The sequence below is a fragment of the Ctenopharyngodon idella genome, chromosome 15 (assembly GCF_019924925.1).
Source record: "Ctenopharyngodon idella isolate HZGC_01 chromosome 15, HZGC01, whole genome shotgun sequence".
Classification (NCBI taxonomy): Eukaryota; Metazoa; Chordata; class Actinopteri; order Cypriniformes; family Xenocyprididae; genus Ctenopharyngodon; species Ctenopharyngodon idella.
The window spans coordinates 22,074,071-22,100,508 of NC_067234.1; the positions used below are offsets into that span (position 1 = coordinate 22,074,071).

The 26,438-nt window shown below is 36.7% G+C and overlaps 1 protein-coding gene and 2 long non-coding RNA genes across 4 annotated transcripts in view; 2 read left to right on the forward strand and 1 right to left on the reverse strand.

Moving 5' to 3' along the window:
• LOC127495029 (uncharacterized) overlaps positions 1 to 26,438 on the forward strand; it is a 76,292-nt gene that overhangs the window by 35,864 nt on the left and 13,990 nt on the right. The gene's annotated exons all lie outside the window — the stretch shown is intronic.
• LOC127495031 (uncharacterized) overlaps positions 1 to 26,438 on the reverse strand; it is a 73,525-nt gene that overhangs the window by 32,127 nt on the left and 14,960 nt on the right. The gene's annotated exons all lie outside the window — the stretch shown is intronic.
• LOC127495022 (calcium-activated chloride channel regulator 3A-1-like) lies at positions 6,138 to 25,274 on the forward strand. 2 transcript variants are annotated; one of them, XM_051861395.1, is made up of 17 exons: positions 6,138 to 6,305; positions 17,202 to 17,339; positions 17,434 to 17,584; positions 17,670 to 17,775; positions 17,859 to 18,009; positions 18,100 to 18,330; positions 18,432 to 18,656; positions 18,749 to 18,929; positions 19,030 to 19,136; positions 19,235 to 19,450; positions 19,671 to 19,935; positions 20,032 to 20,196; positions 21,290 to 21,514; positions 21,660 to 22,091; positions 22,235 to 22,666; positions 22,810 to 23,241; positions 23,385 to 25,274. In XM_051861395.1, the coding sequence occupies exons 1-17, from the start codon at positions 6,156 to 6,158 to the stop codon at positions 23,798 to 23,800; spliced, it is 4,023 nt and encodes a 1,340-aa protein (XP_051717355.1). In that variant the 5' UTR covers positions 6,138 to 6,155; the 3' UTR covers positions 23,801 to 25,274. The 2 variants fall into 2 exon arrangements, with proteins under 2 accessions (XP_051717355.1, XP_051717356.1); XM_051861396.1 differs by lacking the exons at positions 21,660 to 22,091; positions 22,235 to 22,666; positions 22,810 to 23,241 and having other exon boundaries at positions 6,144 to 6,305.

Sequence of the window (26,438 nt, forward strand, 5' to 3'; positions counted from 1 at the left end):
TTGTTGGGTATTATTGGGCTTTTTGCCCAAATTTTTCATCTGTTGTGTGTCCACTAACTAATTAGCTGAAAGGTTCTTTTAAGTTTGTTTGGTCCTCAAGTTGTCAAAAAGCTTTTGATAACATCAAGCTTCTGCTGTCCTCCTCTCCGATTTTAAAAGAAATCCATCACAAAGTTAATAACATGTTGTTCATGTAAAGCTCAATCACTAAATCAGTGAATTAAGCCACTACATGATGAGTATAGTCTTATCACATTGTCTCTTGCCATAACAAACAGCTATAAGCAGCCAAAAAAAACATTAAAAATGCCAAGAGTAAAACTGCACAACTAAAGCAAGTTGACCTCGATAATGGTGACATCAAACCAAACTATTATTTTGAACAAATCATCAACATCTAAAGCTCTGGTAATTCTCAATAACAATTTCTGTAGGCGTCTGACAGAAATAAAGTCAATCTGGTTAGTAATAAATGAAGCTGGTAATGCTGTTTGTGGAGTTGTTTAATCAGATCTTGAGAGATTTAATGTCTTTTATCTTCAGTTGATTTCATCTAATTCTGTGGCTGAAGTTGTAGTTGTTGTTGTTCCTCTGTCCTTCGGTGATTCTGCTTGTTATCACCTAATTATCTCGTTAACTCCAGCATGTTTCTGTGTTACATTTAACAGCCTGTAGTGTGCACACTGAGCAGTGTTCATTTCATCTGGGCTAACCCATGTGGGGCCTGAATGGAAACTGTGGACAAAACCGGCTGGGCTCCAGTTAGACAGCCCAGGTGACACCCATCTGGGCCCCACATAGCTGTGCTGGCTGGGTATAGGCCTATAATTAAAATTATTAACAGTCTATAATATTTCCTAACACTGCAGTCATCAATATAAAAAAATAATTAAAAAAAAGCAGCTTTACTTCAAGCGTCGACTTTAAAAAAACAACTTGTTTAACACGAAATACTATTCTTCTCATTTGTTTCACTATATGTACGGGCCACAAGAGAAATAATGGAATAAATTAAGACAGTTATATAGGCTACCGTTATCAGCATATTATGTTGAAATTCGTCTCTGACAGAATATGCTCCGTTAATGCAGCGTACAGACAGCTCCGTTTTTACTTTCACTTTGAATACTGACCGAGGTTAAGCTTTCACCGGCATAACTCTTGCGCAAAGTTTGCACGTTGCTTCCTGTGTGACATCCATTGGCTCCCAACGGAAAGATTTACAATAGTGTGACGTATCCCCCTGGAACTTTCGGCTCGCGGGGCTGCCCCGCGGATTCAATTGGATTCAGACGTTTCCTCAAATTCTTGTGACTGAATATTAACTGGAAATTGAAGGTTAAAATATTCTGGCTGACCCCCCTGTTTCACTTTTATTCTTTCGCTAAAGTGAATAAATAACTCAGACCACTGCTGTGTCCATGACTCTGTGTTTACTGAACTGAATTCACATCTTAAGTGCAACATACAAAAGGGTCCGTGCTTCAACACGAGTCAAATAACAATCACATTGTTACACCCCCAGCGTGAGTTTTTTTAAGGCGACCGTTATTTATAACGTATCACTTTATTGTTTCCATGGTGACGCGTCATTGCTTGTCAAGTAATGCACCACAGCGCTGTATGACTGATGATCTGCTTTTATTTAATTTTTCCTTTTTTATTCAAAATATTCAAATTTGTTAGCTATAGCATAAAATCATAATTATCTGATATTCCGATTGTCAAATATTTGCAAGTGGATGTGTTTTGCTGTTTAAACACCTTTATAACGATCGCGTTAGTTGAGCCATATGAGCGATGGGCGCTGCCATGTTAGTTTGCGAACAGAGAATCGGATCTGTTGGATTTACAACACGTGAATTCATCATCCACTTCTCCCGAAATACATGAAAGTAAGTAAGTGGTTAAAGTTACTTTCACAATGTGTATCTGTTATGAATAAAACGTGTCGTCTAATTATAATGGAAAGGGTTATTATTTCCGCTTCTATAGACATCGTTGTGTATTATACAAACTCTAAATATATTGTTTTGTTAGTACTCATGTGTATTTAAATGTCTGAAACCCAAAATAACATTATTTGGTTGAAAACACTGCATATATGTGATATATGAAAGCGATGCGCGCGTCCGTCTCTGGTTTAGCGCCAGTCAAAGCGCGCAAGCACATTTGAATTTTGCGGTTGATCACGTGAGGCGCTGAACGTTCTAATCACACCGGTGTGATCGTACGCGTCAAAGGGTTAAGACAAACAGCACAATGTCTGCTTTCTGGATCAAACCTAAAAGGCAGACAACTAAAACACAAAGTATTGGTGTGGGCAGAATATAAATTGCCTGAATCACGCACCCTTTCACTTAAAATAATTAATTTTCAATTGAGGTTTATTTATTGAAAGTGTTGTTTAGAGAAACCAGGGTTCCCACTCTAAGCCAAGCGTAAAATTCCCTGACTTTTCCCTGACTTTCACCTTTCACTGACTAAAAAGCTGAATTTCCATGACCTATAATGAACGGAAATACTGTTGTGATGAGCACTGAGCAGACAAAAATCAGCCACAGACAGTATTTTAAATCCATCCATTTGCAAGCTTTATATACTTGTTCACAGACGTTTTTAGTAAAAAACTAAGAACTGCAAAGTGTTACACGGACCTTAAACACTCATACACACTACTTTTTTTTTACTACTAGTTTTTACGCGTTAAATGCACTTTGATATTTTTCTGTATATCTACAGAAATTAAACACGTTAGAGTATTTTCTGTTTTCTGTTTCAGTTCATCATTCAACCTTTTGATTTCTTCACATTTAGTTTTTGCAGGCCGTCTTAAGCCAAGTTTACACTACGGGACTTTAAATGTCAGCAGATCGCTGTGCTGTTCAGACTTCATGATTTGCTGTGGAGTCTTGAAGTCGTTGTGGTGTTCACACTACGTGACACCACGTAAATGATCCGCAACAGGAGGTTACACACTACACGAGCTGACTACAACTCTGTCACCCAACGACATTATTTGAAAATGGACATTGGGAAGAAATTAGATTAAATTTTGAAAAAATTAAATGAACCCTTTTACACATAAATTTAAAATATTCTGGCTGACCTCCCAGAGTTAAGGCGACTGTTATTTTAGTATGGCAAGCCATTTTAGCTTAAATTGTTCCCAGCGTTACTCGTCGTAATTGCATTTTTACTAGTAAGAATTACAATTAGAGAGCTCTTTAATGCAATTCTTACTAGTAACAATTCCTGTTACAGAGCTCTACAATCATATTCTTACTAGTAAAAACTTATATTCATTAGATGCAAAATAGATTTGCGATTACACCCATTTCCCTTCCCAAATCCCGCCTGCGATGCTACTCTTCAAAATAAAAGTCCTATTAGAACGCATTGTTATTGTGTCAGAATGACCACAATACTGAGATGACAACTTGGATATGTTTTGCTATTGAAAGATAATATTTAATCACTACATTAATTCACATCTTTATACGTTTTATGTATATGGTAATGATAAAGTTTACCAGACAAAATATAATCTCTTTAATAAATAAATAAATAAATCGATAAATAGATAAATAGTAATATATTATATATATATATATATATATAAAATGAAATTTTATATACAGGCCTATTACTGATTACTAAAACGTTCCTGCATATATTTCTTAGCCTATACTTTTTTTCTAATGGTAATAACCAAACAAACAAATACAAGCCCGAATTAGGAGTATTTGATATTGACAAATAATATATTTTTTCGAGAAGGATAAGGCGATATCTTGCTGACTGTTTTTGTGCGAGCTGGTTTAGGCCTGTATATAACTACCAGTAAGTGGCAGCCCAATCCTGTCCTAATGAGTGATTCATTGAATCATTCATTCAAATGATTCGTTCAAAACGGTTGATTCATTTAGAAACGAAGCAAATGACTGTCTTTATGAATTGGTAATTGAATCATTGACTCAAATTATTTGTTTAAAAACACAGATTCATATCAAGTACAAAACATTGCACTGTTGCTCTGAGATGCACAACAGTTCGGCCCCGGCTTTGTTTGAAACCATTTTCGTTGGCTAAACAGATCAAAAACAGACAATATTGTGTCCAAACAGGATGGTTAAGGGATTATCTTTTTACCAAGTTGAAGGGTCACCCATATGTTTGATTTGTTTGGAAACCAAATCTGTAATGAAAGATTTTATTGTAAAAATGGCTATATGCACGGAGCGTTCTTTAGAACTTCGCATTAATATAAGCCAGCTCAAAAACTTCCGGTGATATGTCATTTGCTGGTGTGTTGAGCATCAGTAGTGTAATACTTAGTTTATAATCAGAATATAGTCGCTTAAATAGTCAGGCATAGCATTAATTTAGTTATTCAAACGTAAGACGCCACAAAAAATAAATAAATAAAGACGTACCTCATTGTTTTTCCTCGGCTAAATTCAATTCGACCATCAGTTTTCACACTTTTATGTGGAAAAAAAGCTAAAATTAAATATTTATTGTGCACTTTAGGTGGATTAATTGAATAAAATGTGTGTTTTCAGTGTGCTGAAATCATTGATCAAGCGCTGCACTGACTGACTGTTGTAATTACAAAGGGAAAGCGCGGTGCTCGCTTTCTGTCATGAATCACAAGAAAAGTTATTGTTTTTCTTAAGATTTTGAGTATTTCATACTTCACCTTGATAAAATGTATTTTTAAACCTAGTTGTTTTATAATGTTTAATATTTAGTCAAAAACGAAGTGAAAAACGATTAGAGGAAATGGCTGATATATGCGCAAATAAATGCTACTTTGCCGCCACCTGCTGGTTAAAGTGGTAATTATTGTCTTTTTTATTTTTAAAAAAGTATTTTCTATCAAATGATGAATTTCCTGCATTTTGAATCATTCGGTTTTACGATGGGGACAATCTCAGAAGGATGAACAAATAATGTTTGTGGTCATCACATTAAAAATAACATTTGAAGTGCTGGGGGAAAAATGCGTGTGCGTGTCTAATTACAGACACAGCGTTTTTAAACGGTCCCAATAGCTTCGTCTTTATTGTAATCAGTAAAACTGGTTTATTGGCAAATTAGGTAAATGTGATAAGTGCATTAAAATATGAATACAACATTAAAAAGTCAACCATTGATGGTTTTGTGTTGATGTATAGTGACTACAGAATGAACAGCTAACTGTTCACCGGAAATGCCCGAGCTGGCTTAACGACAACCAGGAAGTAACCGTGCATATAGCCCATTGCCATTACACCACTGCACTACTCACAAAATCCGCTTTCCACCGTCGGGCCGAACGGATGAATGGTAATGAACGGTTCCAGTTGTATTTCCAACTGAGCCAGGTACGGCACGATTAGCCTACAAACCGTTCTCCGCCCGGAATTACCAACCGTGCTGAACCGTTCTGCTAGAATGCGAGTAGTGATGTGACGTTGTCACTCAGGATCGGTCACTTGTCTGTTGCCTGGCTGCCGGTTTCTCCGTAGCTTGCTAAACATATTTGAGCAACGTAAACACAAATTAATCATACAATTAAAAGAAATAACTGATCATCCAACATAACGTGGTCACTATTTACATTGCATATTGTGTGTAAACTCTTGCATTACTAAGGCAACGACTGAAGAGCTCCGTTATCAGTCCCACAGTGGAAAACGAAACCATATCCGTACCGGCCGGCTCGGATCAGATCGGCACGGAATGGAACAGTAAAGCTAAAGGCTGGAGATGTTTACAGTTGCTTGTTGGAGTAATATTGCTTGTCAACTAAAAACAAAGTTTCCCATTTGTATTAGCAAAATTCCACAAGTTTAACAGTTCATAAAATCTTTTAAAAAATTACATTAATTGTACATTGATTTCCCTTATTAAAAAGTAAATTGAGTAAGACGGTGTAAAAGGTGCGAGTGTGGATTAGTAATCTGGCCCCCTTTTATTAAGGAGAAAAAATGTTGGCCCTCATCACTATTGAAGTTGCCCATGCCCATTTTAAATGGACCAGAATTTAGTCACACCCCTGCATGACATTGAAGCACACACCCTCTTCTCTCTGATCAGACCCCTCAAGATCATTTGTAACTGTTTAAAAAGGGGTTTCAGGAGTTGCTGTTTTTCAGATCTCTACAGCTATGGACTCAAGAACAGTGTTTGTCTTATTATGGATGTTGCTTTCATCCACCTCCACTGGAATCAAACTAGATGGAAATGGTTATGTTGACATTACCATTGCAATCAGTTCAAGAGTACCACAGGATAACACGCTCATTGATAAAATCAAGGTAAATATATACTTTTTTGTCTATTTACACTGTAACAAATTGTCCTGTGAATTTACAAGTAATTACTGGCAAAAAAGTTTACTTTACTTTACTGTTAATTTTACAGTTCTTTACCGTAATGTACATTGCAGTATGTTGCTGTAAAAATACCATGCATTCGATTAAAACTCGTCAACTAATTTCATCTGCAGAAATCGACTGCCTTAAATGTCTGACTGCCATTTAAATTCATAAACTTATATTTATAACTATATGAGCATATTATTCACTTGAACTTATTTCATTTGAGTCCACTAAAAAAAGAAATAACCAAATTCATTAAAACTAGAAACATCAAGTCAGCTTAAACCTCTTGCAGACAACTGCTAACTAATAACAGCACATGCACAATTAGTTAAGAGATTGTCACTGCATCAGCAACCACACAGTTACTGTCTTTAAATAAAGCAACATGCAGCAGAACATCAGTGTTTCTGGATCATCACTGACTGAAGCACAGGCTCTACTCTTCAGCACAATGGTGACACACAAAACTCAGACAACAGAAACCCTTTAAATCCCAATAAAACATTAAACACCAACATCTAGTGCAAAAACATTGTTTAGCCCAGATTAAACACTACTCAGTGTGAACACTACAGGCTGTTAAATGTAACACTGATACATGCTGGAGTTAATGAGATAATTAGGTGATAACGAGCAGAATCACTGAAGGACAGAGAAACAACAAGAACTACGACTTCAGCCACAGAATTAGATGAAATCAACTGAAGATAAAAGACATTAAATCTCTCAAGATCTGATCAAACAACTCCACAAACAGCATTACCAGCTTCATTTATTACTAACCAGATTGAATTTATTTCTGACATACATCTACAAAAGTTGTTATTGAGAATTACCAGAGGTTTAGATGTTGATGATTTGTTGAAAATGTTTTGTTTGATGTCACCATCATCGAGGTCTGTGTTTGCTTTAGTTAGGCAGTTTTACTCTTGGCTTATTTAGTGCTAAGCTTTTCTCTGGTTGTTGGTTATGATGAGAAAGAGCTATAAAAATATAAATATCATGTAGTGGCTTTATTCACTATTCTAATGACTGAGCTTTATATGAGCAAAACGTTGTTGAGTTTGTGTTGGATCTCTTCTGGAAATGCAAAATGTTTTTAATCAGAAAAGCTGAATGAGTTTTAAAACATATTGTACACTAAACACTTTAAAACTCCTGCAAAACTTTCTCACACACAGACATCTAGAATCAGCATATAAATCTCAACAATGGTGACATGCTTCATGCCACAATGCATTCTGGGTGCATCATGCAAAACTCATCCATGGCTCCCAGAATGCATTGCGGCATTAAGCATGTCACCATTGTTGAGATTCATTGGCTGATTCTAGATGTATATGTGTGAGTAAATCTCATGGTAGTTTGAACCTCTTTACTAGAATCAAAATAAGTAAGATATTGCTCATATTAAACTTAACCATTAAATCGGTGAATTAAGCCACTACACAATAACATGCACAGTAATTCTTATCATGAAGCAGCCACAGCATGTTTTTCTTGTTATAACAAACTCAGTTAAAACAGCCAGAGAAACTCTAACATTGCAAAGACAAGTCAAACTACCCAGCTAAAGTAAACACTGATCACCATGATGGTAACATAAAAAAATTCAATAAAAAAATCAACAACAAAAAACTCTCTCTTAATTCTCAATAAGAGCTTCTGTATATGGAGTTGTTTAATCCTCCTCTGCTGAGATCTTGAGAGATTTAATGTCTTCTTTTATCTAAGTCAGTTGTAGTTCTAGTGTTTCGATTTTTTCTGTTCTTGTTGTTTCTCTTTCCTTCGTTGATTCTGCTTGTTAATAGCAGCTATCTTCAATAATGCTCAATCATTACTTAATTAATTGCTTTATTATCTCATTAACTCCAACACTGATTTAGTGTTACATTTAACAGCCTGTAGTGTGCACTCTGAACAGTGTTCATTTCATCTGGGCTAAACCATGTGGGACCTACATGGGTGTCCTGGCTGGAAGGCGTCCCGCCAGCGGGATTGTGACAGTTAAGGGGTTAACTTTCACTAATACTTCAGTGAAATTAAATTGTTTCATTTAATAAATTTGACTGTTACGTTTTACAGTACATTGCTGTTTTTTCATGATTTTACAGAAAACTACTGGCAACAGAGTTGTCCACACTACAGAGTGTTAGAGTAACACTGAAGCAGTGTTGAAGTTAATGAGATAATTCAGTGATTAATTAAGTGATGATTGAGAATGATTGACAAACACCTGCTGTTAACAAGCAGAATCACTGAAGGAAAAGAAACAAGAACAGAAAAAAGAAAATCAGAAACACAAGAACTACAACTGACTTCTAGCCACAGCATTAGATGAAATCAACTGAAGATAAAAGAAGACATTAAATTGCTCAATATCTCAGCAGAGGAGGGTTAAACAACAAAAATAATATTACCAGCTTCACTTATTACTAACCAGATTGACTTTATTTCTGTCAGAAATCTACAGAAGTTCTTATTGAGAACTAACAGGTGTTGTTTTATTGTTTCGTTTGACGTTACCATGATAGAGTCAGTGCTCGCTTTAGTTGTGCTCTTGACACTTGACTTATAACGTTAGTTTCTCTTTAGTTGCAGTAAATGTGTTTTTTTAAGACATATTTATTACGGCATGAAGAAACTAAGAGAAAATATAATAGCGGGTTCTTGGTTATGTTTTCATTATGATATGATCATTATGTAACCCTTGATTCACTGAACTTATGCGGTATCTAATCCATTATCAGAAAGGTTTTTTTTTTGTTGTTTTAATAAATTTACTTTTGTATTACACTGTGATGCTACAGCAAAGGATGAAGCAGTGCTGAGCAATCAGTTAAGAATTTTTAAACTCATCATTAACTGCAAGCAATAACAATCGGCAAACATCATCTATTCACGTTTTCTTCTTTGCCATAACAAATAAGTTACACAAACACATTTGCAGCAGCCAAAGAAAAACTAATGTTAAAAAAATCAAGGGTCAAGAGCACAACTAAAGCAAACGCTGACCTCCATCATGGTAACATCAAACGAAACAAAACAACATCTAAACCTCTGTTAATTCTCAATAAGAACTTCTGTGGACAAATTACAGAAATAAAGTCAGTCTGGTTAGTAATAAGTGAAGCTGGTAATGCTGTTTGTGGAGTTTAATCAGATCTTGAGAGAGTTAATGTCTTCTTTTTTCTTCAGTTGATTTAATCTTTTTCTGTTCTTGTTGTTTCTCTTTCCTTCATTGATTCTGCTTCTTAACAGCAGGTGTTCATCAGTGTCTGAATTTACACACGTGTTTTCATTCACTCTCTCAAGTGGACCATATTAGTGAACTAATGTAGGGAATAGTGAATGAGGGTATATGTGATTTGGACACAGCCTCAGAGTGTCGAATTTGAGCGCTGTTCACAGTATATTCCTGTAGGCTACTTTCTCGAAAACGTCACATATTACCCAGAATGCATTGTTTTCTAAGGTATATTACTGTTAATGGAAAACAGCATGGTATTGTAGAAATGTGGCCTTTTTTACAGCAATTTTTTTACAGTGTAGGGATAACGATATTATCAATATCGATATTATGTAACGATATTATCAATATCGTAGTATCGCGATAGCAAAATTGTCTCAATATTATCATGGTCACATGACTGTATGAAACAATACGTCTTCCAGGGAAAAAGTGTATTTTTTTTTTCAGCCCGATTCCGAAAACGGTTCTGGTATGATGGGTGGGCGAAGTGCAGGGAGCATATATCCTTTTGATAGAAACGTCTCTCATGAATATTAGCAATGAATGTACTGTAAAGCCCTCGCTCTACTCATATACGTCAGATATCAATGCAGAGAGAGAGAGAGAGAGGTGCAAAAATTAAGGCGAGCTGCACGATTAATCTTTAAAAGATTGCTTTCTCATCACCCACATGATCTAATTCCTCAATGACAATGACTCGCTCGTGTGTATTAAACCTTTGACAAAAATAAAAAAGCAACATTCAAATCTGCGTTTGCGCTGCAGTTGATCTAAAGAGAGCAGTTGTCGTGTAGATCAGGGTGTAGATAAAAACAGCTTCACAAACAATCTTGTCAAACACACAGTATCATTATTTCTGTTACAAATATTCAAATGATCACAGAAGCATACAAAAGTGTATTATTCAGATAAACGCTGATGTCTACTTTACCAATCAAAATAGGATAAAACACTTTTTGGAAGTGCTTTGGAAGCTTTTTTTACTCAAAGTTGCAACAATGGACCATACATTTATTTGTATTTATTTGTATTTATTAAACTTACTGTTGAAAATAATAAAGTTTGATGTCACCATCATGGTTGAAAGTGTTTGCTTTAATTGGGTGACATGCAATGCATGCTGGGAGCCATCATATTATAAAACTCATCCATGGCTCCCAGCATGCATTGCAGCATTAAGCATGTCATCGTTTGTTGAGATTTATATGATGATTCTTGATGTCTCTGTGTCTAGATGTAGAAGTAGTCCAAAATGCTTTTTGCCTAATATGATTTTAAAAATATCATCTCAACAGTGCACCGCCTCCTGCTAAAGTTTCATTAACTAAAAAAAAAAACAATATTTATTTGTTTTAAATGACAAACCACACTTTTGATTAAATATAAACATTGGGATAATATCATCAAGAAAGACTCGATAGATCAATCCCAGTTTTATAAACACTCTGTTACAACAGCCAGAGAAACATTTAACATTAAAAGTCAAGGTCAAGAGCCCAACTAAAGCAAACACTTTCCACCATGATGGTGACATCAAACTTTATTATTTTCAACAGTATCTCCAGTTTAATAAATACAAATAAATGTATGGTCCATTGTTGCAACTTTGAGTAAAAAATGCTTGAGAAATTTAAGGCAGTTTCTACATAATGTGAACAAGATTTTTAAGAAAACTATTTAACTTTAAGTTCAGTGTACTTAAATCTTTAAGTTGACTGAACTAAGTACTCAATTTGTAAAACTGAATTACCAATCCTCAAGATTTCTAAGTACTCTTTACTATGTGGTAGCTAGTTTTATCAATTCAAAATGATGAGTTAACTTGCTAAATTTAAGGCAATCGGTTTCCTTAAGTTTTTTTATGTAAACCCAACAGTTTAATTGAGCTTTCTAAGTAAACTCAACTAATTACATTTTACAGTGTATTAACTAACATGAACTAACCATGAACAATACATTTGTTACTGTATTTGTTAATCTTTGTTAACCTTAATTAATAAAAATACAGCTGTTCATTTTACTTCACAGTGCATTCACCCCCCGGGGGGTCGCGAGATGATTTCCAGAAATCCAAAAAAAAAAAAAAAAACGTTTTTAATGATTAGAAATAGCACATTTTATGAATAATTGTAACAAAATACTAAAAATATTAGTTAAATTAAAAACAAAATCCATGCAAATAAAAAAGCCATCAACCTTTTGATTTCCCTTCCCCTCGACCATGACTCATGAGGTGATTACGACAGATTAACGACATTAGCAACAGCATCAGTTGCAGCAGGTCAATTTACAGCACCACATTAAACATTCAGACATCTGCTCGTATAGGTAATTCTTTAGGCTTTAAGCTTTGGATATTATTTTTGCCGAAATGAAACGTTGGTTAATATCGACCAAAGACAACGCAGGGAGGCCAGCGGAGGAGAGCGGAGAAGCACCGCCGTCAGGAGACATAATGGATAGCACTCGTCACTTCGTGGAAGTGGAAAAACAGTTCTTTATGACCTGAGGGGATTTCTTGTAAAAAGATTTAAAATGAAAGAAAAGACGAGAGTCGCCTGTTTTTGTCTATTTTAAGTTTTAATATATATATATATATATATACCAAAAGTATTACTTTATATAAATATAAAGGAATTAATTGAATAAAACGTTTAAATGTAGTGCGTTAGTGACATCTATGAAATATAGTGTATAAAGATAATCGCAATGCTGACAAGCCACGTTCAGTAACAACTTTTGGATTTGAAATAAAAATAAGTAAATGTTGTGTTTGTGATAAACAGCCACGGATCAGTTGCGCACTGCAAACGCGACATACAGGTGCTGGTCATATAATTAGAATATCATGAAAAAGTTCATTTTTTTATTGTAATTTATTTTAAAAAATGAAACTTTCATATATTCTAGATTCCCTACATGTAAAGTAAAACATTTCAAAAGTTTTTTTTTTTAAATTTGTTGATTAGAGCGTACAGCTAATGAAAGTCCAAAATCCAGTATCTCAAAATATTAGAATATTTACATTTGAGTTTCATTAAATGACCATCCCTACAGTATAAATTCCGGGTATCTCTTGTTCTTTGAAACCACACTAATGGGGAAGACTGCTGAATTGGCAATGGTCCAGGAGACAATCATTGACACCCTCCACAAAGAGAGTAAGTCACAGAAGGTCATTACTGAATGGGGTGGCTGTTTACAGAGTGAAATATCAAAGCATATTAAATGCAAAGTTGACTGGAAGGAAGAAATTGGGTAGGCAAAGGTGCACAAGCAACAGGGATGACCGCAAGCTTGAGAATACTGTCAAGTAAAGCCGATTCAAACACTTGGGAGAGCTTCACAATGAGTAGAATGAAGCCGGAGTCAGCGCATCAAGAGTCACCACACTCAGACATCTTCAGGAAAAGGACTACCAAGCCACTTCTGAAACAGAAACAATGTCAGAAGCATCTTACCTGGGCTAAGGAGAAAAAGAACTGGACAGTGAACAGTGGTCGAAAGTCCTCTTTTCAGATAAAAGTAAATTTTGCATTTCATGTTGAAATCATGGTCCCCGAGTCTGAAGGAAGACTGGAGAGGCACAGAATCCAAGCTGCTTGAAGTCTAGTGTGAAGTTTCTGAAGTCAATAATGATTTGGGGGGGCCGTGATGGTGCTGGTGTTGGTCCATTGTGTTTTATCAAGTGCAAAGTCAATGCAGCCATCTTCCAGGAGATTTTGGAGCACTTTATGCTTCCATCTGCTGACAAGCTTTATGGAGATGCTGATTTCCTTTTCCAGCAGGACTTTAGCACCTGCCCACAGTGCAAAAACCACTTCCAAGTGGTTTGCTGACCATGATATTACTGTGCTTTATTGGCCAGCCAACATGCCTGACCTGAATCTATGGGATATTTTCAAGAGAAAGATGAGAAACAGTCGATCCAACAATATACAGATGATCTGAAGGCTCAATAGTGCCTCAGCAGTGCCACAGGCTGATCACTTCCATGCCACACTTCAGTGATGCTGTAATTTGTGCTAGGAGCAAGTCATTTGCTGTAATATGTGCTGCCGACCAAGTATTGAGTGCACAAATTAACATACTTTAAAGAACTTGAACTTTTCTGTTTAGCAAATCCATTTTTTGATTGATCTTAGAAAATATTCTAATATTTTGAGATACTGGATTTTGGACTTTCATGAGCTGTACGCTCTAATCATCAAAATTTAAAAAAAAAAAACTTTTGAAATGTTTTACTTTACATGTAGGGAATCTAGAATATATGAAAGTTTCATTTTTAAAAATAATTTACAATAAAAAAATGAACTTTTTCATGATATTCTAATTATATGACCAGCACCTGTATGTGAAAGCACAATAGCGCGTGCTGCATACTGCAAAGGCATGCCAAATGCCAGGTAAGGTGCCATTTTCCTTGCTTTACCCGAGGCAAAAAAGCCATGTGTTGACTGTGTAACAGAGACTTTAATTTGTATGCATCTATGGTGAAATGATTAGTTTTTCGCGCCAATGCATTTTTATTTTAATGCGAACAGTGCGCTATCGTTTTAATTCAGCGCGGTGCAGCACAGCAAAAATAGACTGTGCGTAAATGATCACTGTACTGCTGCAGACGTACCGCTCCTGGAACACAATGCCGGACCGCATCCGTGTGCAGTGTGAACGCCCTAATCCGTTAATATTGGCACGGAAAAAAATACGCACCGCATATGCACTGCAAACAGAGTATGTGTGAAACTGGCGTTACCCAGATAGCATCAATGATCGAAATAACGTTGAATCAATGTTAATGTGTCAAAGTTAACTGCATTGAATCAATGTCACTTTTGCACCCGCAATTAATGTTGAATCAATGTTAAAATTTCAACAAAAAATCAATGGTAATGGCATTGAATCAGGGTTACAATGTGATGTTGGTTCAACATCATGCTTACACTCTCAGAAAATGAAACACAACTACAACTGACTTAAAGCTACACAGCCTGAAATCAACTGAAGATAAAAGAAGACAATAAATCTCTCAAGATCTCAGCAGAAGTTTTTTTGAGAATTAACAGAGGTTTCAACATTAATTGCGGATGCAAAAGTGACATTGATTCAATGCAGTTAACGTTGACACATTAACATTGATTCAATGTTATTTCGATCATTGATGCTATCTTGGTAAACATCTGTTATAAGCTTATTTGGGATAGTACTAAATAAAAATAACATGGAATTTTTGTGATCCCGCTAGGCTTATTTTGTTAAAATTCTTAAAATATTGCATGTTCTGCAAGGGGTATGAATCTTATGAGCAGAAATGTAGCTTAGGATGCTTTTGGAGACTGTCAGAATCACCAATTGCTGTTTACATTAATTGCCCGTCACAGTTTACAGTAATGTTTAAATAAAATAAATGACTAAAATTCAAAGTAATCACTTTGATAATCTAAAACACTTTTTGGAAGTAACTGTAATTTGATTACCACCCATTTAAAATGTAACTGTAATGAAATACAGTTACTCAAATTTTGTATTTTAAATACGTAACTACAGTGCCCTCCACAAATATTGGCACCCTTAGTAAATATGAGCAAAGGCGGCTGTGAAAATAAATCTGCATTGTTTATCCTTTTGCTCTTTCATTCAAAAAATTCACAAAATTCTAACCTTTCATCGAAATAAAACAATTGAAAGTGGGAGGAAAATCACATTATGAAATAAATGTTTTTCTCCAAAACATGTTGGCCACAATTATTGGCACCCCTAGAAATTTAATGAGTAAAATATCTCTGAAGTATATTCCCATTCATATTTACATTTTTTACCACACCAGGGTGACTAGGAGTATGAAATTGTCCAGCCATGACTTCCTGTTCCACAGGAGTATAAACATGAGGAAACACAAAGGCCAAATTCCCCTAATCATTCATCACAATGAGTAAAACCAAAGAATATAGTTCTGATGTGCAGCAAAAGATTGTTGAGCTTCACAAAATAGAAAGTGGCTGTAAAAAAAATAGCTAAAGCATTGAAAATCCCCATTTCCACCATCAGGGCAATAATTAAGAAGTTCTAATCAACTAAAGATGTTACAAATCTGCCTGGAAGAGGACGTGTGTCTATATCATCCTAATGCGTGGTGAGGAGGAGAGTTTGAGTGGCCAAAGACTCTCCAAGGATCACAGCTGGAGAATTGCAGAGATTAGTTGAGTCTTGAGTCTCAAAGCCTAAAAAATATTATCAAACAGCACCTACATCACCAAAAGTTGTTCGGGAGGGTTTCAAGAAAAATTCCCTGCTCTCATCCAGAAACAATCTCCAGCATAATTCAGCTCTCAGACACGACTGAAACTTCAAAAGGAAACCAGCATCTATGGTCAAATGAAACTAAAAAAGAGCTTTTTGGCAGCAACCCCACCAGATGGGTTTGGTGCACACATGGATAAAAAGTACCCCATGTCCACGGTTAAATATACTGCTGGATCTTTAATGTTGTGGGCCTATTTTTCTGCTGGAGATCCTGGACATCTTGTTCAGATACATGGTATCATGGATTCTATCAAATACCAACAGATAAAAATCAAAACCTGACCGCTTCTGCTAGAAATCCAATAATGGGCCGTGATTGGATCTTCCATCGGGACAATGATCCAAAACAAACATCAAAACCAACACAAAAATGTGTCACTGAGCACAAAATGAAGCTTCTGTTATGGTCATCCCAGTCCCCTGACCTGAACCCTAAAGAAAATGAGTGGAGTGAACTGAAGAGAAGCACCACCAACATGGAGCTGGGAATCTGAAGGATCTGGAGAGATTCTCTATGAAGGAATGGTCTCTGATCTCTTGTCAGGTGTTCTCCAAACTCATCAGGCATTTTAGAAGAACACTCAGAGCTGTTATCTTGGGAAAAGGACGTTGCAATAATTGGGTGCCAATAATTGTGGCCAACATGAACTAGAGAAAAACATTTATTTCATAAGCTTTTCCCCCCATTGTCAATTGTTTTACTTCGATGAATGGTTAGAATTTTGTGAATTTTTTGAAGTAAAGATCAAAAGGATAAACAATGCAGATTTATTTTCACAGCCGCCTTTGCTAATATTTACTAAGGGTGCCAATAATTGTGGAGGGCACTGTAAGTTACATGTATTTCGTTACTCCCCAACCCTGTTTAACACTTATGGCACTTTTTTCCAAGTCTTCATTTCTTTTCTTTCTTTTTTTAAATATCGCAATAAATATCGTATTGTGGACTTTATATCGAGGAATTAACATACTGTGAGATTTTGATATCATTACATCCCTACTATTTAACAAAATATGCATTATTTTTTTTAGTGTCTTCTGTGAAATAATATTTTGTTGCAGTTTTTAAAGAAAATCATATAAAGAAACATATAGGGTGAAATCAGGTTGATTGGGACACTTTTTCTAAGTCTCAATTGCAAAAAGTGTCCCAATCACCCTCAATTCACCCTAATCAAGTTTCATTAACAGTATTTGTGAATGAACAAATTGAAGTATAATTACTTTTTAGTAAATACTGTATTTTGAGTTTTTCTCATTTTTCATTCTGACAGGACATGGTCACTGAAGGGTCGTTTCGTCTTCATCAAGCATTGGATAAAAAGGTCTATTTCAAAGAAGCAACGATATTAGTTCCACCCAACTGGAATAGTAAGGAATTTACCAAAGCAAGAACAGAGTCCTATGAAAAGGTACAGATAATAATACCATTTTATCTTACGTGTGAAATATTAATGTTTACTCATTTCATTAACATGCTGCTGACAATTTCTATGTGAAATGCAGGCAAAAATAATAATTGATAATGCTAATCCAGCATATGGTGATGAACCTTACACTCATCATTATGGTGAATGTGCAGCTGAGGCTCAGTACATTCATTTCACCCCAAACTTCCTCCGGAACGACACACTCATTAAGACTTATGGGTCAAGAGGTGAATGTCATTTGTTATCCTTCAACATCTATCCAGGTTAATGCACTAATCTGTTTGTATTATTAACAAGGATGTTTGTTTGCAGGAAAGGTCTTGGTTCATGAATGGGCTCATCTGAGATGGGGCGTGTATGATGAATACAGTGAAACAAAACCATTCTACTACTCTAATGGCCGTATTGAAGCTACAAGGTCATAAAACTGTTCATAAAAAAGTATATTATTAAAATCTCCTTGGAAACTATCATAACCATTGATTTCCTGCTTATCTTTAGGTGTAGCAAAAACATTGAAGGTCAGTTTTATGATGAATCACGACCGTGCCACACTGATCCAAAAACTCTACCGACTAAGGGGTGCAAGTTTTATCCTAACAAATATCAAAACGCAGGCAGTTCCATAATGTTCCTACCAAGCCTGGATTCTGTAAGTATAGATTTTACATTTCCACACATGCAAGTTTTATCTTTGACCATTTGAAGAATGAAGAAATTATTGGAAATATTTTGGTTTCAGGTGAGCACATTTTGTCGTGAAAATGAGCACAATTATGAAGCCCCAAACTTGCAAAATGAAAAATGTGGCAAAGCAACACGGACTGTGATATTTGAGGATTCTGTTGATAAAAACGCACTTCGTTCTCTGAAACCACTGCTGTCCTCTCCACCAGCGCCATCTTTCAAAGTTGTGCAGCGAAAGCAACGGGTTATTTGTCTCATCCTTGATGTCTCAGGAAGCATGGCAACAGTATGCAAACATTAAAAAAAACTTTTGAAACAAGATTACCTGCATAATTTTAGCCTTTACACACTGAATATCAATGCTCTTAAATGAGTTCCATTTTCTAGGGCTCCAGAATCCTTCGACAGCGGCAGGCTGCCACACATTTACTGCGGATCATCATTGAGGATCAAGCCAGTGTTGGAATTGTAAGCTTTAGTACTAATGCTAATACTCTGAGCCCCTTGACTACTATTGACAACAAGTCCACACGAGAGAAACTCGTCAAATTGATGCCAAATACACCAAGTGGATCAACAAACATGTGTAAAGGCCTCAGTCTAGGCTTACAGGTGATATTTTAATTGTTAATTTTATGTTTATAATATGTGAAGTGTATATGTAGTTTAATCTAGGCAAATGCTCTCTTTTTTCTAACCACCAGGTACTTTCAACAGACAATGGGGATGCATTCGGAGATGAAATCATTTTTCTGACAGATGGTGAGGCGACGGATGACATTAACAGTTGTAGTCGCGATGAAATAAAGAATGGTACCATTATACACACAATAGCTTTAGGTCCCAATGCAGCTAGTGCACTGACGGAAATGGCGAAAAAAACTGGTAAGTAAAAAAATAAATAAGTATCTATACCTGAGTAAATCATATATTACATTAGTGCCAGTTTAGTATGTAATGCAAAATTGTTCCATGATGAAAATAGGGGGGATTTACTTCTCATCCAATGATGAGATCACCTCCAACCAGTTAATGGATGCATTTGGTTCACTTACATTATCAACTGGAGATTACACAAAAGACCCAGTTCAGGTTTGGCAAGTGATCGCTCATTGTATGATACAATTATTACTTTGAGAGTGTCATCGATATTGAGTATTTTAATGTTTCTTTTTTTAATCATTCTTTAGCTAGAAAGTGTTGGAGAAATAACATCAGACTGGTTCAATGGGACAGTATCAGTGGATCAGACTGTTGGTAACAAAACCAGCTTTGTAATAATCTATGAAAAAAGTGATCCTATCATTTCCATCCAGTCACCAAGTGGCTCAATCTACAGTCAGACAGAAATTAGTCATGATATATCTCTGAAAAAAGTCACCTTGAATGTTCCAGGAACTGCAGAGGTATGATAACTTTTATGAACCTGTTATTAATTTTATAGTTCAGTCCGTAAATATTTAAACTAAACAAACTATTATAACACAATAAAAGGGATCTTTTAGATAATTTATGAAAATGTGTTCGACAGTATCTTCAGACTAAGACTTATCTTAGAGGTTATCACTGATGATTCAGCTACACTTACAGCAAACCTCTATTTTTCTGCTTGCATATTTTTGCTAGCCTGGGGACTGGAAATACAGTATCCAAACTACAACACTTCAGGCTCTGACTATAACAGCAACGAGTCACGCGGCGCATGCTGATGTTCCCCCTATCATAGTCAAAACCCGCATGAACCAGCAGTTCAGTGACGGCACTAAACCCATGATAGTGTTTGCTGAGGTCAGTCAGAATTACAGGCATGTAATAGAGGCTGAAGTGTGGGCTTACCTGGAGTCCCAATCTGGGTCCGCACAAGAATTACAACTCCTGGACAATGGAGCAGGTAAATTATCCATAATTCTTGTTCCAAGTGTGCACTTAACTTCTATAATTAATGTAAATTTCCAAATGATATAACTCAGAGATCCATCTTTTTCAGGAGCTGATGCTTTTCAAAATGATGGCATCTATTCCAGATATTTCGCAAAGCTTGAAAATGGCAGAATAAGCTTGAAAGTAAGAGCAAAGAATCAAGATGGACAAGCCAGATTTTCTCTTCAAAAAAAGAGTGGCGCCCCATATGTACCTGGATACGTGGTAAACGGTAAACCCTTCTCTTTTGTTGAAAATGCATTTAAACTTGATCACATCTGAAAAGAAAAACTTGCATTCAGACCAACAGCACAATTGTGAGTGTGATATTGTTTTACAGTTCAATAAGTTAATATTGAGTAACTTGAGTTTTAGACACAATATTGACAGTTACATTCTATTTTTGCCAGCAGTAATAATTCTAAACAAAGCCAAAGCAGAATTGTGCCCACCATTTATTGTGCATCACTCCAGCACTTTAAAGTTTGTATAAAATAAAAATAAAAAGGAGTTTAATTAATCCAATGTCTGGTTTGTACGCAGCTGTTCGCAGGTATAAAGTGTGTCTAGATATAAAGACACAAAATTCACAATGCAGCTATCATGATTATGATCAAATTAGACAAAAGACATATCCAATAAATAAATAAATAAATAAATAAAATAATTTTCTTATTAAACATTGCAACAGACATTTATACATGGATGTATTATATGGCCTACATGTGTATATTACACCAAATAACATATGGTAATTTATACTATAATTATTTTAGAAGCATTATTAGATCATCATACCTCAAACTCTGGTAGCACTGTAAAACTTTGTTTTACAGTCATGTTCCCCATGTACATATGATGTACTTATCACAGTAATTGCAATAGCTGGGTAATAACTAGGTACTAACCCTAAACCTAACTTTAACCCCTGTAGCTACCTTACCAGTATTGTCTTACGTAAATACACTGTAAGTACACATAAGTACATGTACTGTAAAATAAACTGCAACCCAAACTTCTTATTTAGTCAAGTGAAGTGATCTTTAACAGGTATCCTGCTCAGTGAATAGAGAGATGTGAACACTGTGTAGGGACCCTGATATTTAGAATGCAGCTTGTGACTGAATGAATGAATGAATGATTGTTTTGAATGAATTGCTTAAGAAAATGATTCAGTTACTCCCTCATAAAGACAAGTATGTCTGCGTAACATGCAGAAAGTCAATGAATTCATGCACAAACTGGAACTATATTTAGCTACACAGCTGCTTGGAGAAAACCTTCAGACGGAATCAAGAAGATTCATGCGGTTCCTCTAATTTCAGGTGTTGTGGAGCTGAACCCTCCAAAGCCTCCAGTTTCCGAGGAAACACTTGAGGTTGGAAGCTTTACCAGGACAGCCATCGGTGAGAGTTTTGAGGTGGCTTTTACAGGCACGACCCCACCAAATTTCCCTCCTAACAGAATCACAGATCTGAGTGCTGAGATCCAGGAGGACTCTGTGCTTCTCAGCTGGACGGCTCCTGGTGAGGACCTCGACCAAGGGACAGGTATACAGTATACAGTTACTACACCAGAATTTAAAATTTTGTTAACATCTTCACTGACAACATAAAAGTAGTGTCAAATTTAGAGAATTTAGATGAAATAATGAAAATTTAATTGTCTTGCACGGCATGTTTCTTTTACTTTAAGCTAAATCCTATGAGATCAGGTGGAGCTATGACCTTCAAATGCTTCGAGAAAACTTCAGCAACGGTCATGTAGTCAACACAGCTGCCGTCTCACCGCAGAAGGCTGGATCAGTTGAACAGCATTCATTCAATCTCAGTTTCACAATCCAGAATGGCACCACACTTTTCTTTGCAGTTCAGTCTGAGGACGAACAAAATGCAAAATCTGAAACCTCCAACATTGCTCAAGCTTCAAAGATGCTCCTTGATGCTCTCTCCAGTGGACAGCCACTCCAGTGGACAGCCACTGAAGAGAGTTTTGAGGTGGATTTTACAGGCTCAACCCCACCAAATCTCCCTCCTAACAGAATCACAGATTTGAGTGCTGAGATCCGGGAGAACTCTGTGCTTCTCAGCTGGACGGCTCCTGGTGGGGACCTTGACCAAGGGACAGGTAAAGCATACAGTTACTATACCAGAATTTAAAATTTTGTTAACGTCTTCACTGACAACATAAAAGTAGTGTCAAATTTAGAGAATTTAGATGAAATAATGAAAATTTAATTGCCTTGCATGGCATGTTTCTTTTGCTTTAAGCTAAATCCTATGAGATCAGGTGGAGCTATGACCTTCAAATGCTTCGAGAAAACTTCGGCAATGGTCATGCAGTCAACACAGCTGCCGTCTCACCGCAGGAGGCTGGATCAGTTGAACAGCATTCATTCAATCTCAGTTTCACAATCCAGAATGGCACCACACTTTTCTTTGCAGTTCAGTCTGAGGACGAACAAAATGCAAAATCTGAAACCTCCAACATTGCTCAAGCTTCAAAGATGCTCCTTGATGCTCTCTCCAGTGGACAGCCACTCCAGTGGACAGCCACTGAAGAGAGTTTTGAGGTGGATTTTACAGGCTCAACCCCACCAAATCTCCCTCCTAACAGAATCACAGATTTGAGTGCTGAGATCCGGGAGAACTCTGTGCTTCTCAGCTGGACGGCTCCTGGTGATGACCTTGACCAAGGGACAGGTAAAGCATACAGTTACTATACCAGAATTTAAAATTTTGTTAACGTCTTCACTGACAACATAAAAGTAGTGTCAAATTTAGAGAATTTAGATGAAATAATGAAAATTGAATTGCCTTGCATGGCATGTTTCTTTTGCTTTAAGCTAAATCCTATGAGATCAGGTGGAGCTATGACCTTCAAATGCTTCGAGAAAACTTCGGCAATGGTCATGCAGTCAACACAGCTGCCGTCTCACCGCAGGAGGCTGGATCAGTTGAACAGCATTCATTCAATCTCAGTTTCACAATCCAGAATGGCACCACACTTTTCTTTGCAGTTCAGTCTGAGGACGAACAAAATGCAAAATCTGAAACCTCCAACATTGCTCAAGCTTCAAAGATGCTCCTTGATGCTCTCTCCAGTGGACAGCCACTCCAGTGGACAGCCACTGAAGAGAGTTTTGAGGTGGATTTTACAGGCTCAACCCCACCAAATCTCCCTCCTAACAGAATCACAGATTTGAGTGCTGAGATCCGGGAGAACTCTGTGCTTCTCAGCTGGACGGCTCCTGGTGGGGACCTTGACCAAGGGACAGGTAAAGCATACAGTTACTATACCAGAATTTAAAATTTTGTTAACGTCTTCACTGACAACATAAAAGTAGTGTCAAATTTAGAGAATTTAGATGAAATAATGAAAATTTAATTGCCTTGCATGGCATGTTTCTTTTGCTTCAAGCTAAATCCTATGAGATCAGGTGGAGCTATGACCTTCAAATGCTTCGAGAAAACTTCGGCAATGGTCATGCAGTCAACACAGCTGCCATCTCACCGCAGGAGGCTGGATCAGTTGAACAGCTTTCATTCGATCTCAGTTTCACAATCCAAAATGGCACCACACTTTTCTTTGCAGTTCAGTCTGAGGACGAACAAAATGCGAAATCTGAAACCTCTAACATCGCTCAAGCTTCAAAGATGCTCCCTGATCCAAACCCCCCCACAATATCAAACCCAGGCTTGAATTTCACAATTCTTGTAATTTCGTTGTGTGTAGTAACTATGGTCATATGCTTTGTTGTTGCTGTATTCACATGGGCAGTAAGACGCAGAAAAAGCTTTGATTTAAGCAACAATGTGGAATTAAAATGCAAATGATCAAATCAACCCTTTTGTCTAATTTGAACATAACTATGTACTTCCAACAACTTTAGAACATTTCTTAAAATAACCATTTTTGTCAAACAGAATTTCTTACTTTCTGAATATTTTTTCAAGTACATGTATTGCTATGTCATTTAGAAGTCTCATTTATAATAGATTCTCAATCGATTTATCTTCCTCTGAAATGTAAGAACCTTTAAATACAAAAGAATAAAAATACTTTTGTACAGTAAGGCATGTATTAAACTTTCATTATGATGATTTAAAGCACATTTTTAGTGAAGTCAGTCTGTCACGATCACTGTCAGTTCCTGGACTCCATTTCCCATAATCCTCCTTGCCAATCACATGCACACTCCACACCAATCACCAGTTGCCACATACAGCTTAGCACACTACCTGGACTATAAAGGACTTACACACACACCACCTCATGGCGAAGTCTTGATTTGCTGTGGTGATCATTACTGAGCGTTTTCTTGTGGACTGTCTCCTGGTTTCCGGTTGGATTGTTTATTCTTTGTGATTCTCTGCTGCCTGCCCTGAACCTTGCCTGTGTACTGGACTGTGTTTGTTTGGCGCCTGCCCTGATCTCTGCCTGTGACCCGATACTGTTTGTCTGCCGCCTGCCTCGACCATTGCCTGTCCCTGTTTATGTTCCTGCCTTTGCCCCTGTCTACCTGTGTAAATACTGTTCTTAATAAAGCTTGCAAATGGATCCCCGCTCTGCCGACCCATCGTCACACAGTCTTTGAATTTTAAATAGGGACCTATTATGCCATTTTTCAAAGTCTTCAATTTGTTTTTAGGCTCGACTAGGTTGTCATGCTTGAATGCTCAAAAAACACTTTATTTTTCACATTATTTTATATTGTTGCAGCACCTCTCTTCCCGGTCTGTCAGTAATGCTTTGTTTAGTTTCTGTCTCTGTGAAGTCCCTCCTACTGAAAAGCTCAATGTGCTCTGATTGGTGGTGTGTTGTGATTGGTCAGCCACTTCGAGTGTTTTTCGGAAATGTCACTCCCCTTACCATAACAGTGAGTTTCAACACACTACTACTAAGGGTACGTTTACATGACGATGTACTCAAAATGGAAACTTTTTTTTTTTTTTTTGGTATAGATCTGTGAAAATGACTAAAAATGCTTTATTGTGCATATCAGGCCAATAGTTGGTAATGTCAGTTTGTATAGAAAGACTACGCTTCTGCACACATGCATTTTTTCACAGAGCACTCGCACCAAATGTGTATGCCCATAGACTAAACACGTAATAAGCATGTGCATGCTGTCACTGTTTTCACAGATTTGCATATTTATAGTTTACATGGAGACAATAACAGTATCATTTTCAAAAACTTCCACTTTGAAACCTGTTTTCAAATGTTTGTGTTTTCAGGCCCCCAAAATGTTGTCGTCATGTAAATGAGCGGCCAAAACGTATAAAAAGTTATACTCAAGAAACTCAACCAGGCATCACCCCCTTTTTTTTTTTTTTTTTTTTGCATAAGCCTTGGGCAGGAATTATTTAAATGAGGAATATCATGACGTGTATGTTCCTGGAAGAAACTCAAGACTACAGTCGAGGCGTTAAAGGGTAATTCACACAAAACATTCTGTTATCATTTACTCAGCCTCATGTCATTCCAAACCTGCAAGACTTTCGTTCATCTTCAGAACAAATAAAGATATTTTAAGTGAAATGTGAGAGATTTCGGTTCATCCACTGACAGTCCACGCATCTACCACTTTGTCACTTCAAAAAGTTCATAAAGAGATCATAAAACTAATCCATATATGAATCGAGTGGTTTAGTCTAAATTCTCTGAAGAGACTCGATTGCTTACAAGATGAACAGATTAAATTTAGGATTTTATTCACATATAAACATTGATCAGTGAACACAAACAAAAACTCAACCGTTCTTGCTTGATGCGCGAGAACAAACCTCATTGGTTCTTGCAGAAGCGCAAATGTGCTGCGTAACACACGAGAATGAACCTCAAGCTTGTTCTCACACTCAAACAAACATGCTTGAGCTTGATTACCATAACTTGTGTTTATATGTGAATAAAAGCCTAATGATGTCTCAGACTGTTCAATTAATTATACTCTTATAAAATATTAAAACACAATATTCAATTACCTCCACAATGTTTTCTATTTACGACACATCATCTCACAAGTTAAACGACCGTGCTGCCCAGTTCATCACTACAACGTAACAAACAGAACATACGCTTAAAAACAACGCACTGTTTATGGCACATAATAAAATCAACCAACCTACCTGGATATTATCAGCCACATGAACGGGGATAGACTCCCAATAAGAGACGCACAACTCCAAATTAGTGACCGCTATGCCAGGATTGTTACTACAACAAAAACAAAGCACACACGCTCCAGAATCAAAGGACCTACCCTGGTATCATCAGCAATACAAACGGGGAAAAACATAAGAGACGTACAGCTCCGAATCGGTGACCGCGATGCCTAGTTTAATGCTACAACAAAACAAAACATATGCTCAAAAACAAACAATATTCTGTGCACTATGTGCGGCCGCTCTCCACACTCCCACCAGTACAACGCCAAACAACCATGTGCGTGTCTCCACAGAGTCGCGCCAT

Excerpts from the sequence above, each read along its gene's own strand:
- LOC127495022 (XM_051861395.1), top strand. The coding sequence starts at position 6,156 with ATGGACTCAAGAACAGTGTTTGTCTTATTATGGATGTTGCTTTCATCC. Across the intron at positions 18,010-18,099 it reads TCCTACCAAGCCTGGATTCT|GTGAGCACATTTTGTCGTGA; the intron begins GTAAGTATAGAT and ends TTTTGGTTTCAG. Across the intron at positions 20,197-21,289 it reads ACCTGGATACGTGGTAAACG|GTGTTGTGGAGCTGAACCCT; the intron begins GTAAACCCTTCT and ends CTCTAATTTCAG.